Source organism: Cardiocondyla obscurior, linkage group LG06 (assembly GCF_019399895.1).
Source record: "Cardiocondyla obscurior isolate alpha-2009 linkage group LG06, Cobs3.1, whole genome shotgun sequence".
Lineage (NCBI taxonomy): Eukaryota > Metazoa > Arthropoda > Insecta > Hymenoptera > Formicidae > Cardiocondyla > Cardiocondyla obscurior.
In genome coordinates, this window is record NC_091869.1 from 8,018,630 (window position 1) to 8,036,319 (window position 17,690).

At 35.5% G+C, this 17,690-nt stretch overlaps 2 protein-coding genes across 4 annotated transcripts in view; one reads left to right on the plus strand and one right to left on the minus strand.

The window, feature by feature from the left end:
- Nucleotides 1-17,690, minus strand: part of Dila (centrosomal protein dilatory) — a 62,351-nt gene that overhangs the window by 3,873 nt on the left and 40,788 nt on the right. The gene's annotated exons all lie outside the window — the stretch shown is intronic.
- Drep2 (DNA fragmentation factor-related protein 2) lies at nt 128-16,808 on the plus strand. Of its 3 annotated transcripts, XM_070658274.1 has the most exons (6): nt 2,108-4,056; nt 5,509-5,605; nt 5,832-6,566; nt 6,931-7,121; nt 7,395-7,756; nt 7,932-16,808. In XM_070658274.1, the coding sequence occupies exons 4-6, from the start codon at nt 6,992-6,994 to the stop codon at nt 8,787-8,789; spliced, it is 1,350 nt and encodes a 449-aa protein (XP_070514375.1). In that variant the 5' UTR covers nt 2,108-4,056; nt 5,509-5,605; nt 5,832-6,566; nt 6,931-6,991; the 3' UTR covers nt 8,790-16,808. The 3 variants fall into 3 exon arrangements, with proteins under 3 accessions (XP_070514374.1, XP_070514375.1, XP_070514376.1); XM_070658273.1 differs by lacking the exons at nt 2,108-4,056; nt 6,931-7,121 and adding an exon at nt 128-829 and having other exon boundaries at nt 6,393-6,566; XM_070658275.1 differs by lacking the exons at nt 2,108-4,056; nt 5,509-5,605; nt 5,832-6,566 and having other exon boundaries at nt 6,583-7,121.

Here is a 17,690-nt window from a genome sequence, read left to right on the forward strand (position 1 = left end):
TAGGAGAATCGATCTAAAACTAGGAGTCGCCGCAGTAACCGCTGGGAGGAAGCCAATGTTACAATTCGCGGGGGTCCCAGTCGTATGCGCCAGTGAAATCTTAGACGCACGCCAGTTAATCGCACGTACGCACGGCACGATCATCGGGCCAGGTACGTCCACGTCGACGGACGTACGTCGCCGCAGCCCCTGCTCGTCGCTCCGCGCCGTTCACTCGCCCTCTCTCTCTCTCTCTTCCGTTCTGTCTGTCCTGGCGGTACGGCGAAACAGGGGCGGCCGGCCGGGGGCGGTCGTGCTTTAATCGCGAGATATAACGGAGGGTGTTGTGCGCGGGTGCGACGAGAACGGCGATCAGCGTCTCGGCGAGGTGCAGCCGCGCGAGAGAGGGAAGACAACCACGTCTCTGCAAGTGATACCAGTCAGCCAGCTAGCCAGCCTGCCAGCCACCCGTCGTTTGGTCAGGGAGTCCAGCTAGTTAGACGACCGGCCAAAAGAAGTGTCGCACCCGACGGAAAGAAGAGAGAAAGAAAAGAGAGCAAGAAGAAGAAGAAGAAGAAGAAAAAGGAGAGAAGAGCAGAGACGGGGCGAAAAGACGAGAAGAAAAAAAAAGAGAGAGAGAGAGAAAGAGAGAGGGGGGAGAGACACCTTGCGAGGGTGTAAGCGCGAGCAAGTTGGGCGGACGGCAGCGCGACTGGAGAACCCCCGATATATGATGCGACGGGCAGCCTTCTTCCCCTTCGCCTTGGTGATCGTTCCTTTGGAATAAAGCCGCGCGCTTGCTGCTGGGACGGTTCCTTACCTGCAGGGCTATGACGTAATGGCAAGAGAGGTACGCATATCCTTCCGGCAGCTTCTTTCCCTTCTCGTTCTCGCGCGCGGGCAGCATCCACCCCGCGAATCGTCCTCGCGACGGGCGGGCGAGAGAGAATTCTCGTATTCCTGGCCGCTTGCATCGCGAGGACCGTCGTGGGAGTCTTGCCGCGGAGAGGACGCCTCTCGGTGACCTATTTTCACGTGACCTCGTGACACCCGACGATCGGTCCTCGGCTTGCACCCTCCCAGAGTGCATCACCCTCTCGGCAAGGCCGAACGGCCGAAGGGCCGACGAGCCCTTCAGCCCGCTCTTTCCTCCTCGGGGAATCCGCGTTTTTATCTTTCCTATTTTTTTATTTTTTTTTATTTTTTTTTTTTTTTTTTTTTTCCTGAAAAAGATGTTCGCGCGAGTGTTCCACTTTTTCGCTTACAGAATCGCGCGGCCTCGTTTCGCCCTTTCGGCACATCTCTGGACGCCGCATGAGATTGAGATTGCCCCGAAATTTTCTGATTCCGGGTCCGGGTTTACTCAGCGTATCCCTCGCGATTAAATCTTTGTCATTATACACTTGGAACATCTGCCCTCGTAATTTATTTCGCTCTCACCGAATTATGTCACGTGTGTACTTAGAATCCGACCCCGATTCACCTGAATTCGATCGGTTGAGAACGTCGAAAATTACATTTATCACTCGATAATTCCTAATCCCTCCGCACCTAGCATCCATTGTGACGAGCACGCTTTTTCTTCATTTGTAATATGGAAGTGCATAGTTGTAGAGATACCGTTGTCCCAGTTTGTGGACATGTTCTGAGTTATGATTCGTGTCGTTTATCACCATCTGGTTTCTAAAGGGAATAATAAATAGAGAGAACACGTTTGAACGTATTTTTTGATAAATGAAAAATTTGGAATGTTTAAGACTTTCTCTCATCAGCAATCCTTTTTTGCTTCAGTTATTATTCAGTATTAATCGTATCAACTAATCATACGTAGTTTCTTTTTTTTTCTATTAACATTCTCTTCACATATCTTGTTTAAAATAATTTCCATCTCAAAAGCGTAATAATTATCTTTGTGTATTTTTGGAAATTTTAATTTTTTTAAATCATTATTATTTTTTAATAAGTTCCATGTTATATTAATTTATTCAAATTGATTTCCCTTATCACTTCGTTTAATTATTATTAATATTTTTCTGTTACCAAAATGTTGTACAAAAAATTTCTAGGGGTCAACAAAATCTTTCTCGTTATTTTATTCACAAGTAATTTCTTCCTTTGACATTTCTTTACGTTTGTAAAATCCACTTTATCACTTTATTTCTCGATAGAATCTAGCTCGCCGCTTTTACGTGTTCGCCGAGTCCTTGCGTTCGTTTTGTCCACCGCTCGAAACTTTCCTCGCGCTTTTCTCGTTCATATAGACTCGTCTCCTCATTGCCTTCTTACAGTACGCCCCACTACCCGCTCGTAAATTCTGCTTCACCGATTTGCAAGATCCTGGAATTCTTGTCACTATCAGTTGCTGGGATCTTGCCGAAGAGGTCCGCAAGATACAAATTTTAAATTTCAATGCGCCTTTCGCAAATATTCTCTCTCTCTCTCTTTCTCTCGACCTGTTTATATTGAAAATTATACACGGAGCAGAGTCGCGAGAATGTTACTCTTTCGTTCGTGGAATGCTTTTCTCGCTCGTAGAACGCTCTGTACATCATTGTACGTTCGCCCGCCGTTACTTTGCATGCTCGCAAAATTCTTCTCGTCGTTCTGCACGTTCGCGGACTCTTCCATGGAAATCCTTATCATCGCTTGTCACGTTTCACAAAATTCCTGTATACCTTTTGTTTCATTGTAAAAGCCTTTACGCGTGTATATTTACAGATTTATATAAAATTTTTTGAAATATTCCAAAAATAGTTATTTTAAATTTCCTATTTGGCTTTACTCTTCACGAGATAAAAATATTCAAATAAAATAAACGGGGAAAAAAATTAAATTATATAATTAAATTATATAATTAATTTTTTTTTTGTTTTAATGTATTTAGAGGGTGACCACATTTTACAGTAATCTTTTACATAAATAAGTCGAATAAAAAATTTAAAATAGATACACGGAAAGATTCTAATTTTCAAGTTTTTTAACAAAATATGTTTAACGTGGAAAGAGTAAATATCTGGGAACGCCTCAACCGATGCGGACGCATCGGAAAAACGTCGTCACAAAAGGGAGGTTCTGTTAAATATTTGGTTAGCGTTATTCTTGACTCGTTGGCTATTGCAAATTTCAACGGCTTTAAAATTCTTCCAGTGACGGATTTAAGTAAATCAAAAATTCGCCAAGTAGTTGACGGTGGCGTTTCTCGACGATACTTCGTTAAGGGATGCACCTGGGTACATTCAGTTGCAGCTGCAGGCAGCTCCCTATTTGCTCGTTAGCACGTTGCGATGTTGTTTACTAAGTTCCATCTACGACGAGTTCGCGAACGTAAAGGGTTATTACATGAAAAAGGTTGATACTTGAACTGATAAAATAAATATTCGATTTTAGATCTTCGAACTTTTAAATCGCTGAATTCTTGCATTCCTCGTGCTAGGAATTTTGATTCATATGCATATATTACATTGCCTATCTATCCTAATCGTTGTCAAATTTCTTTATATTTTTTTACAACATTGTAATATATAATTTGTCTCAATTATCATATAAATTTATACGTCATTTATATCTCTTTACAAATCGTTAATTCCTTCTTTCTTCTTTATTTTGTTTAAAACCTTCAATTCTTAAAGTTAATTAAATACATAGAAGTTTTTTAGATCCAGTTGAGCGAGCGTGGGGCGTACACTTAATAGTTATAGATGTGTTACAAATGTAATAACGGCGTATTAGCGTGGACAATGAATGAGGGAGACCGGCAAATCCTCCTATGCGCTACATAGAATAAATAAGCGATATTACAAGTTAAGACCTGTTAAACCAGGTCAGTCAGTGCTTTCGATCATAAACTGCGCACGCGTCCTACACTCTTAGCGCCACCCTGTTGAGAACTAAGAACAACCCCAAACATAATGCACCCCTTCGGCTCGCATTATTCCGAGATCGCTGGCGACGTCGTCGGGATGAAATCTCGTCGATCGAAGAGTGCAGATGTATTTACAGTGAGAAGTACAGTAGAGTGCACGAGACGAGGCAAAAACGAATTATTTGCGAGCAAATCCAGCGAAATACATTTCTAACGTAAGCCGAGTAAATTAAAATAAATTAACAGAACAATTGACCATCCGATAAACGCAGCAAAGTCTGCGAGTGGAAAGTTCGTGGAAAGATACGTGCAAATCGTTGCCGTAAGTGTTCCGTTACGTTTGTTTTTTTTTTAACATAAATATTATTAGACGTGATCGCGTAATTTCATATAAATTACTTTTATTCGATGTAAATGTAGTACAAGTACCTATGTAAATTAATTGTGTAATTATGATTATTTAAATATTAAACTTTTTTAACCCGAAAGAAGGGATGTTTATAGATTCTCAGTTGCGTTGAGATCTCGAGTGAACCTTTAAGGGCCTATAGGTCTAGACTCTTTAAACTCTTGACTTCCCAAATGCAGTAATTGCATTAAAGTGCGATAGTTCAGAAACGCTTTGGACACATTTAAACGTAATATTGACTTTTTAATTATAGATTTACATATATTAGTAGGAAATTAGAACAATTTTGATAAAAGTACGTCTTGCACGTTATATCGCATTTTTTTAATCAATTTTTTTTTAAATATGCACCAGATTCGTAAGTACATGAATAAATACAAATGTAAGATGCAATCGTATTGCACGTGTGCATTATATTAAAAGTTAAAAAAGTAGTAAAATATTTATAGTTTTCATACATGAGATTTTATTTCTTAACCATTTTATATCGTTACTACGTATATAAAACACGCTGGAAAAATATTTACTCCATTTAATATCTGGGCGACAAGCATTTCCCGGGGTCAGCTCTTCAAACCTTCGTACGCTTTTCTTGTCGTGCATTATTTTTAATTTGCATGCGAATCATTCTTTATATGCAAAATTTCTTTATTTCCCTCCCCACCCACATCTTTTTTATTTATTTTTTTTTAATTTTGCAGAACGTAAGAAAAGTTTATTTCGGCGATTAATTATTTATGTATATATAATATAAATTTTAAATTCGCACGAGACTGCACGACGTGCAGTTTTAAACCGGTGCAGAAAAAGCTGTGAAACAATAAATCGCACGTTTAAACTAATGCCAACGTAAGTCTGCTATTTTACCCTTTTTCTAATGTTCAATAACTTTATTTTTACAAAGCGCTTTAAATGCCTGTGAGCTTGCACGAGCTTCCGGAGAATATTTAAGGTCAATAATAAATCGCAAATGTCAACCATTTTTAACTTTACCGTGCATTAAAGTGCAGTGCACACTGGCATTTTTTTCACTGTACTAAAATTAATCATCATGTCAGATGTCACGCCCTTTCTATTACATAAAAATTTTTCTCTTTTTCTTGGAATATTAAATTTTTTAAAGACTGTTTCATATTTTTCTCATAAATTTCTGTTTCATATGTATTAAAAAAATAATTGATTCATATCACTTATATTTTAATAATCTGTTTTAATCGCTATACATATTAACCCTATAAATTATTTAATTTTCATACAGGAGTTACGGACGAAGAGACCTTTTAAGATATGGGACAGCTGGCGTAACGTAAGAAAAGGACTGGTCGTTAGCAATTTCGAAGAGTTGATTGTTCGAGGTGAGATATATCTAAATTTATTAATTTAAATAATGCACTTAATAAATTGAGCAAAAGTAATTATAAGCTAAAGTGTGTTTATATTAAGTTTTAAAAATTAAAGCTGCTTCGAATTACCATCAAAAAACAATAATATACTTCAACTAAAATTTTTAATTGTTCTGTTTCTTTTTTAAGTTTTTAAATAATTTATTAGTAATACGGTTTTTTTTTTTAATTTGACAAGATATTCCGGCAAAAAGTTGGAAAAATGTGTTAAAAGACTTGAAGAAAGATGTCAGATTCTTTGCGGAAAACCTATGCGTGTTACGCTCAGGATAACTCTCGCAGGCGTCACGCATTGTCCTTCCGGAGCACTCTCTTTCTGCCAGTCCAGCCGACCGGCGAAGAAATATTTCCGGTCGGAAATATTTCCGCGCGGCGTATCGCGGTGTGGAATTGTATTATCTGTAAAGTTCCTTTGAAAGTGTCGCTCTCGCAGCACACATTTCTCGCACAACATTTCTCAGAAACAAAGCGCTCGTTCATTCATTCGTTCGTTCGCTCGTTCGTTCGTTCGCTCGTTCGTTCGTTCGTTCGTTCGTTCGAGGACGCACTACCATTATTCGCAACTACGCCATTCGTGCGATTACATGGTACATACGACACGTGGCACACGCATACGCATACATCATTCGCACAGAATATACAACACACATGCATACGCGTACGCATACTGACGTTGAAGCGTTATCACAACCCTGAACGCCGTCTGACATTCCAACCCTTGGCCAACCCTTGTTTTCAGGTAAGGAAAAGCTAGGCGTGCCACAAAACGAGAATGTCTCGCTAGTTTTGGAGTCGGATGGTACGCAAGTCGAAGACGGCGAATACTTCAAGACCCTAGGAAACAACACGATCCTACTCTTGTTGCGGCATGGTGAACGCTGGTGTCCTACTGGCGTCGACATCATACGCGCTGGTAGGTAAAAGGGACATTATAGGGACGACTTTAGAAGAAATCGGCAACTTGGTTGAGGAAGCGAACTACTAAGATTAAAGCACCAAAAAATTTAAAAAAAAAACATCTAAAGAAAACGAAAATGTATACCTAATTAATTTTTAAATAAATTATTATTATATTTTATTAAAAATTTTATTAAAAGAAATATTTATTAAAAAAAAAAAATAAAATAAAATAAAATAAAACAATAATTATAATTATCGAGTCATTTTACAGGTGAAATTTAAATATTTTACAGAGACCTTTGAGAATCAACCAAGTAGCTTTTCTTCTGCTCACAAATGTCTCGATTTTCTGCATTTTTGAACCCTCGAATATATAGCTTCTTTAGAGTCATACGCGCTGCTATGTAAAGGGGATATTACAACGATCAACTTTGGTTGATGGAAATCGACAACTTGGTTGAGGAAACTAATCTCGAAGCAACTGATAAAATTGAAACTGATCAAACTGAATTACATGTGGATCAAACTGAATCCTTACACACACACAAGCCTTTAAACGATCAACCAAGTAGGTTTTCTTCTACTCTTAAGCTCTCTTTAGATGTTTTAAATTTTTTAAGACAATCTTCTTTATCCCCCGAAACCTCTCTTTAGACTTTTGAATCCGTAAGTTTTTTGGCTTCCTCAAGATCTGTGGATCGCGCACTCTCGCGATGGATCTGCACCCCGGCACTAATTGTCACGCCTTGCCGCACCGTACCAGAACACCATCCGTCCTCCCCCAGCTGCGGCCGTGGCTCACTGGCACGTGATAACTTTTTCTCATTTTTCTCTTTCCCAGCAATTTCGGCGATTCCGAAAATAGTCTGCGAGACGATCCACGCACTGGAGCTGCACGATGAGACGCCATCGTGGAAAATCATGGACAATAAAGGCCGAGTCACCGTGGTGCTGCACTGGGACCAGCGCTCGTCATCGTCGTCGCAGGTGCAACAGCAGCAGTCGAAGGGAGGCCAAGATCCCCAAGCCTCCAAGTATTCGCCGACTAAAAAAGCCGATTTGAGTGGCGCCCAACGGCCGTCCTTGGTGATTCAAACCAGCCTCGACAAACTTGGCTACGACGGCAAGACGCATCTGCCTGGCGAGATCGCCCCGTCGCGGTACACCAGCCCGCGAATCACTGTGATAAATCATGACGATATGGTATATACCGTTTCCTGCACTACTATTAAAAAAAAATTTTAACGTTTCATCCTTAGACTTTAGTTCGATCGCGTAAGTTTCTCAGTCTACCGTAAAATTAATTTGATTTTTCAAACTCTGATACGCAAAAAAAAAAAAAATTAATTATGCTATAAGCTGATATTCATTCTAACAGCAACAACCTGTGCCGTCGCACATGCCGGGTCGTCTGGTAAAGCAAGGTACGAGTTCGTTTGACAGCACGACCATCCACATTCACACCCCCGAATGCTCGAACCACATTCACCAGCCGGTTGCACGGAACGGCAGCCCGGTGAACGGTTCCGACGGTGGTACCGTCGGCGAGTGCGATTTCCATTGCTGCGCTCTACACGAGGAGGGCCGCAGAATCGCTGTACACAAATCGGTGGCGACGTCGCCGATTCAAGACGCGCAGCACGCACAGTATCATCCACATCATCAACATCAACAACAGCAGCAGCAGACGCAAACGCAGACACCGTCGCCACAGCCGCCATCCTCCCTATCGGACGGTACTAAGCGACCTGGCCTCAGCAAAGGCCACGTGCGCTTTCGCGATACCGCCGACGAGGAGTCAAGCTCGCGCCTGGCCGGTGCCGCTGGCTTCCACTTGCACCATAATCATCATCATCACCATCAAGAGCACGACAGCTCCGAGTCCGAGACGGAGAATACAATAATGGAGGACGAAATCGTGACCTCGGAAAAATTTTTGTTGCTGATCGATCAGCTGACGGTTGATCAGAAGCACCACCTTAGCATCAAGGACATTGGCATTATATTGGAGCGACTTAGCTCGAAAATCCTCGACGTCGAGCGGCTGGATCGCGAGAGCGAGAGCGAGGAGTGCTACAATTGGACGATCAAGGCGATCATACGAGGCGATGTCCTGCGGGAACTCGGAGTGATTTACAATGGGAATTATTACGCGATCTCAGAGCATCCCGGCTACAAAGAGGAGTCCGAAGAGAATAATGAGGATAACGAGGAGGAGGAAGAGGATAGACTTTAATATGATGCTGTTTTATTAGTTAGATAGATAGATAGATTATACACCTATTCCCGGTTATTACTAAAAATTAGGACACGTTATCAACGGAAATAAGGATGGTAATATCGCGTGGTACTTCCATTTAATCCGAGGATTTTTTGAAAATTGAACAAACTCGAATTTTCTGTGATTCTTTTCTCAGAGTATACAGCATTTCCTAGAATCTTCCTAGGAAGATCTCTGCGATCCTGCAAGAATTTTTAATTCTTGACATTTTCTAGGAATTTTCTAAGATTAAGAGATGCAGAAGCGTTGTAATCTTGTGCCAATATATGAAAGTTTTACATATTTAACCGCTTAAGACTTAATAAAGTTAGAATTTTTTAGACGGAGTCTTTTAAGAATTTCGATTGTAACGGAAAAATTAAACTTTAATTTAATATCGCTTTAATACAAAGATAAATAGAGATGTAGTAATTAAGTCATAATTTTAACAATTTAGTGCCAGCCACTGTTACTTGTAGCCTTATTTTTGTACAATTTTCCGGAGGTTAATCTTCAAATTAAAGAAATAGATAAATGTTTCCAAGTTTTTATAAAACATTGTGCCAAATCTTCATTTGTCATTGTAACGACACGTTATAATAACTTTGCTTATCGATCTTGCAAGCGATGCCAATCATAAATTAATTGATAGATCGATAGCTTTTTCAAAATTCCTAAAATCCTCGGATCAAAGATGAAATCCACGGAAAAGCGAAAAAACCGAACGACGCGTATTAATTATATTCGCGTCGTGGCAAGGAACCTAATTCGAAAGATGACAGAGGGTAGATCGAGAAACGTTATTTCTTCCGAATATGTTTCTTAATCAGAAATGAAAAGAAAAAGCAAAGGAAGAAAAGAATCGTAAAGGAATCATGCGCGTAATATGATATACAACTTTATTAAAAACCTAGTTCTAAAGACGGTTGTTGAAATATGTACTTATTAAAACTAGTATGTACACTTGTAGAAAACATTTTTGGGATTACGGACGTCGATTCCGTAACCGTCCACAACACTGCCCTATTTAAAGCGAAAAGACAAAGTAAAAGGGAAAGATAGACGGACGAAAAGGAAGAGAAGAGAGAATGAACTAAAAGAAGCATGAATAGATACAATTTATAACAATTGGACTGGACAAGACTCGGCTAAATTCAATGAGATAGTTGTCTTTTTTTTGTTATTCGCGATGCATTTGTTAAAAAATAACCTAATCCTTTATTGCAAGTTTTAAATACAATCTTTATCTCTACAAGTTTTATTAATTTGGATTAAAATTTAATTTAATTAGATCTTCTATCTCTCTCTCTCACTCTCTCTCAATTTAACATTTTAGAATAATTTGTAAAGTAACGAATAAAATTTCAAGATAAATAGATTTTTAAATTACAAATTTTCTAAGATTTAATTTTCTTAAACAAGTATTAGGATGGAACATTTGGGAATTTAATTAATAGATCTTGAAAATTAAGAAAAATTACAATTCATAAATAATTTTAAAATATAATTAACATCACAGCAAATAATTTTATCCTAGTTTTCTCATAAAAACTACAAGAGTTTTGCAATAAAGGATTAATTTATATTTTTAATAGCCGCGATCGAGGCTGCAGAATTATCGAAAATAATCGATGATAATTGAATTAGCGATGAATAATATGTGGCGAGCACTTGTATTAATCATAGATCGCCATATAGAATGCTCATGATCGATATTAAATACAAGTAAATGTATCGCGTGGCTGCCTTTAATTCACTAAACATCGCGAACGACTCGAACCACGCAAAGATTGACGTCAAAGCTGATGACAATGCGACGCGACAACAATGAAGGTGGGAGATGAGTTATTTGTTTCTCGCCGACGTAAATTCTTTTTGTAGATTTGTGAAACATATTCTCGTAGTCCAAGATCTTTGGATCTCCGGATTCTTTGATCTTCAATCGCACAGATGATTACTAGGTTCCTCGAATTTAAATTTCTCTTTTTTTTTTATTGTAATCAAGATAATACGATATTTAACTAATTCTTTTCAAACAACATATATTAATAGATTAATTTTAGTATTTCTGTTTCATAATTCTTAGTTACTTGATTTTTTTCGAAAGTAATAATATTTTTTCATATTTTTATTCAGCTCAATTATTATATTCTTATTTTTTTTTAATCCTAAATCTTTATAGAGGAATCTGGGACGCACGACTTACTTATTTTAGGTCACTACAGCTACGATTCTCGGACTGGATCCGCGAATGAAAGTCATTCATTCGAAGCGGAATACATAGGCGGCATCGTTTAAAACTCTTCACTTCTCTCTTAGGATATAAAATCAATACGATGTGCACATAATTTTTTCGTGACGTAAAAGATAATTATTTCAAAATATTGCAAATATCAACGGAGGAGTCAGAATTTTTACATATTTTATTCATTTTAATTTGTGAAAAAAACATCGAGAAACTTATTTTTTTTTATTCTTACAATAAAAATTATTAAACTTTACTTTTATATTTTATTTAAAGTGCAATATAAATCGATATTAAGATTTCAATTTTTTTTTCTTTTTGTAAAAAAGACGGAAGTTAGAAGTTTTAAGCGATACTTCAAAAATACATATGCTTACATATGCGCGCGTATAGATTACGTGTTACAGTATAAACATAATCTGAATCATTCGGAATTTACGTTAGCGAATGTATTACATGATTATAAGTGATATATCGATACATGTTGGGGATACGCTCTATGTGAAACTTTGCAATTTTAATATATTTCTATTGTAAGTATATTCGAAAAATTGTGAGAAAGAGAGAGAGAGAGAGAGAGAGAGAGAGAGAGAGAGAGAGAGAGAAATGATGGCACACGACGCGCGAGAATAATTCGATAGCGTATATAAATATATACATATATATATGTATATATATATATATACATATATTATATATAATAATACAGCAAACTGTCATGGGTGACCCCCTTTATACATGCAGGCCGTCACAATTATGGCCGATTTGAGAAACACTCGAAAGCGAATTTTGAAGATAATTGAATAAACCAACAGAGAACGCCCACGTACAGAGGCAACAGCTAAACTTGTCATTCCGTTGGAATTAAGATTTTCCATGTGTCTTATCTGATCTCGTACTTCGTTCGCGATCATCTTATCTTCGAGCGCGATAACTCCCAGGTTGCATATACTTGTCGGAGTTTAGGAATCCAGACCCCGGGTCTAAAGTTCTGCGTGGAGGATCTTTTTGAACGTAGATCTTTCTTTCCAATTTGAGATCTCTCTGAATTTAAATCATCGTAAGATTTTAGGCTTTTTAGATCTGGCATTCCTAAATCGTGCGACCGCTGTTAATCCCTCAGACCATCGCATCGCGATCCATTTTTCGGATTCTTGTATCATCAAATCTCAATACTTTGATTTTCAAGGGGTTACGTAAATGTAAGATAATCAGAGTAATGTGAGAAGAAGGGGGAAGAACAAATGAGATGAAGAGAAATATAAAATAGAATAATTTAGATATCGGAGTGCTCGTACAGTTTTTTTAAATTAATTTTTTTTTTTTTTTGTTGTAAAAGAACATATGCTTTTGCAATTAAAAGTTTCTACTCCCGAAAACTATTTCACGATAAAAAAAAACCCTTTACAGGTTTCTGGTCTCATAGTGCCACTTTAAATAATAATAATAATAATAATAAAAGAACACAAATAATACTAATATTAATATTACAATAAAATAATAATGGAATAAAAAAATTGTTATAAGTTGGAACTGTTGTTTCTGGTACATGCAGATACTATACACACAGACATACATACACACATATGTACACATACATACCTTAAACTTAAAGAACATGGCCTTTGTCATTTATTTATACGCAGTCTCCTCCATACGATCCCTTTTTGCGAACAGTGCATTGTTCCGGAATTATTCGAATAAAAATTAATTTATATAATTATTAAATATTTCATATTTTGTATTTAATAATCGCTAAAATCGTTAATCGTTTGTTTAGAAGCAGCTATAATTTTTTTTTTGTATTTTTTTAAATAGAAGGCATAAATTCGCATGCAGATCCTTAAACTCTTCCTACTTAATTTTTTCTACTTTTAAATATTCTTATATACTGAATTCTTAATATTTGTCGTAACGATCATCAGTGATCGACCCTGATTTTTCCGTTTGCATCTTGTTGGTCATCGATAACGTTATAGTCAAATAAAACATATTATATTTTTGTGAAATTTAATATCATAAATTATCAATTTAAATCTTTATTGCTCTCTTTCATGTAAAATAGTTGAATTGGTGTAAACGAAAAAAAAGCTAAAAAAACCGTGTAAAATACGTTTGGCGGTGAACGTGTTAATAATATTTAAATACCATTTATTATTTACTATTAAGTACTTATTATTAAGCAATTTGTATTACCTACGACACTTGCGAATGCTTGCCCGTATGAAACGTTATTGATATCAAAGAAGGATTTATTTTATAAGGTTTTGGCGAGATTATTGCTATATGTGCAGTTTATTAAATGGATATATAATAGTAATTTTATCCATTATAATAACACAACTTTTTCACGACCTATTGATCGATCGATCTGCAGCGAGCAACTGACGATCGTCATAAGGAAGAAATCTAGTATAAGCAACCTCGCATTACGATTACCTCTATGTATCTGCATGGCCGCATTACAATAACCTTTAACTACTTTTAAAGAAAAAAGAACATAGTCATTACTTGATATAGCAGGGAAGAAATTTTATACGGGTGTTCCAAAAGCATGTGCCAAAAAAGAAAACGACGAGATTGTATATCGAGATTATTTGACATTTATATTTTGTTCTTCGCGACGACAATCTTTTCCTCAACATACAAATCTTGATACTTAATCATTGATCTCCTACTAATCGTTATTGAGGGTTATCAAGAATTATTAATTTCCTTTAGAACTCTTTGTTTCTTCAAATTGTTTCGTCCGTAAACATTTTCAAATGCATGGATTTATGGAAATTAATGTCAATGTCGCGCGAAACTTTCGGAGCACTTGGTATAAATATTCATACCGATTGCGAAATACATTTAGTAATTCTTGCCACATAGCGATTAGCTCGTATTGATAAATGAATGAAGTAATTAATTAATTAATTGCGTTAACTTACGAAGGTAAAATTCGAAACAAGTAGGGGAGTAAATCAAAAGGCGGGAATTCCTGTAAGATTTATCCAGGACGAGATACTTAGGAGAAGTCTTCCCTCGCAAGAGGCATGTTGCCCTATATGTATACACGTATATAGTGTATCGAGAAAGCATTCATACACATCGTTATAATTTTTTACTAAAAGTATTGTATCATACTCTTCATATTGCGTTACGTTTAAAAATTCTTTTGTTATTGTAATATGTACTTATATTATGTGGAATGAAATTGTCATTATAAATAGATCTGTGCAAAGTTTAATTCAAGTTTTTTGATAAGTCTAAAATATAAAAATATTTTTTCATATTTGTTAGGTGTTTCTTATAAAACACCAAAAAGTAAGATTAATAAAGTTGAAATAATTTATTTTTACATCACTTTAATATTAAATTACACATTTAAAATTATTTTTAATACTGAATTAATTAGACTATAGGTTATTTCAATTATACGTTACTTGAATCTGAATCTATCTATCTATCTACTAGGAGAAATTGATTATTTGTATTATCAAGATTTTATCGAATCAAATATGAATTCATCATATGTGTATATTAATACATTTTAACATTATTATAAGTACATTATTACAATATTTAACGCTCTGAAATAATTTCTTTACCATAAAATATAACGCAATCGCTTTCTTTGTACATCATGCATATATATATATATATATATAAACTATATAATATAAAAACTAATCGTAATCTGCAATCCTACAATACACTGTCGAAAACGAAACATATAACAATTAGTGCAAATTAAGGTTTTTTAAGCATTAACGACGAAAGAAAATGAGAGAATTAATGTACTGACAATGATGACTTTTTTAACGTTTTATCGCGTTACAAAGTATAATATGTGTATATATACATGAATGCATAACGTACACTCACAGTATAAAAGAAAAGAAAAGAAAAGAAAAGAAAAGGGAAAACACACGTAGACCACTTGTGTCTATGTATATACATATATATATATATATATATAATTCATATATACGCGCGTGTGTGGGAGTGTGCGTGTGCGTGTTTGACGAGAGTGCAGCAAGAATGTAAATAATAAAGACCGTATTATACGATTATCCACTGGGATCTATAATTGCCGAGTGTATAAGTCACATACGATACACGCGTATATATATACATATATGTATACACGTGCTTGAGTGTGTGTATGTATATATATATACATATATATATATATATATATATATATATATATATATATATATATATATAAATTATATAATATGAGTTCGATGCACAATAGCGACAATCGCATTATCCTGTGCGATTTTCTGGCGAGCGAGTTTTTGCACCACTTTGTTCGTGAATTTTCCTGCAAAATGGTGTCTAAACGAATCTGCGAATATTACTAATAAAAACAACAGCTCAATTTTTTATTCTTTCTCGCTTCTTTGGATTCTGGCACAATTGGACTGAGAGATCTCTAGCTCCACAGCTGCCTCGATCCTTCTCTTCAACTGTTTTGTTTGTATCTCCTCATATCCCAAATTTCCCCTTCAAAATTTAATTTTGTACTTGGACCCGCACAGACTACCGTCGATAATCATCGATGAAAAAAAAAAAAAATTCACCAACAAAAAGGCGGTGCAAAATTGTGGTGAGAGTATTATCAGCAATGAACATTCTCTGTTAACCCTTTCTGGGGACGTATATTTCATGGTGCTCATTCTTAGACGTTCTCGGAACGCTGGATGAAAATTTGCCGCTTAATTGTAGACTAACTTGCAACTAAACAATTTTTTCATTTATAAGTAAATAAATCTAGATTACGAAAAAGGTAAAAAATTCTCATTTTGCAAGACTTGATTTCGTGGGATTCGACGGGCCCCATTTTCAGGAAGGGTTAACCCTTCCGTCGCACCGCTATAACTGATGTATTTAATAAAAAGATCAGTGGAGAAGCGTCGCAGGATAATGCCCAAAGAGATTGCTCGATTGTTAAAGAGAAATGTTCCGCGCTAACGTCGAGCTTATAAAGTTATTTAATGTTAGACGGATGTTTTTACACGACTGTCACTTTACAATGACGCGAAGTTACAATTGTTTCTTTGCCGGCGCGCATGTTTGTCGTCGTACAATATGAAATTTTTATCCAATCGAAGGAAATAAAAATACTTTACATGTTATTATTACACGTCAAACCTTTGCTAAAAAAAAAAAAAAACCAAACTAATTAAATAAAAATTTTTAATTGACACTTGAAGAATATAATTTAAAAGTCTCGAACACTTTAAAAGGAAGAATATAACAAATTTTCTATAATATAAGATATTATTTTAAATTAATTATAAAATTACGCGTTACGTAAAATTAAATGTTAACTTTCTTTTAATAAAAATATTATGACAAAGTAGATTTAATTTTAATATTAATATTCGTGTTTTGTGAAATAAATTTTATAAGATAAGTTTCCTCTCTTGATCGCCTTTGGATTTTAAATTTCTCAGGATCGTTTTATATATAAGATGTAATGAAAAAGTATAAGGCGTAAACATTAGATGTAATCAGATAAAGTATTTTTCTTCTTCGAGATTGGTCGAATTTCATATAGTACATCAACTTCGTTTTCCGCCAGTGTGAGGAACGGCGTTTTTCTCTATTATTTTTCCGCGCCGCAGAAAACACGACGGCGGATTGTGCGCATGGCGAGTAAGTTCCACTGCGAGTCTATTTCTCTCGACTACGGATTAATATACAGCCGAAATGTACCTACTATACGTAAATAAATAAATAAATAAATAAAAAAATAGGTGCAAGAAAGTAAAGAGGAAGAGACTAGGCCGCTCGACTGTTTACTTTCGTTATTAAAAAAAAATTATTTTACATTCAGCGTTCGTAAATGCATGCTGTTCGTGTTAGAAATTTATTCACGTATTATTTTTTCTGGCCATTAATTTAATTTTTAATGTTTAAAAAAAATTACACGGGATTAAATAAAAAAAAAATTATTATTAAATTAGAAATACTTGAAATATTTTTAGTTATTTAATATACTATATCTTACATAATTATTTTGAAGAACGTAAAATATAATTTTATTAAATAAAGTAATCAGGTACGTTTGTCAGAGTATATTTTTTAATAATAGAAAACGCATGTGGGGTCTATGCCAAATGTGCGAAACATAATGCTATTTTACTTCCGCGCCGCTTGTTCTAAATAAATAAACGTTACCCGAAATCGGCTGTTATGCATTCTAGCGATCTAAATTTATACCCACACGTAAATGAATGTCTCATGTGTCTTGTGACTATCTGTGCTTTTCACATACATCAAAATTCGTTATTACGAAACAGTTAGACACCTGTCACTGTTATTTTAACATTTTACACAACGCAAGTAAATTGTACGGAAAATTTTAACTTGTTGCATTTTTTTCTAATAAAAAAATATTTATGCTCGTTTAAACATAAAATGTATAAATGTGTAAGATTATTTATTTGCTTCATCAAGACTTATGTAAGTCTTTGTAAGTTCTTTTTCACCACGGAGAAGTAATGTTTAATTATTATTAATATAATATTCACAGCTCGTTTGAATAATAATCAGAGATTATTATAAATTATGTTCGAAAAGCATTGGAGTGCTTAAATTAAAAAATAAAACTGTACGAAAACAAGTTAACTAGC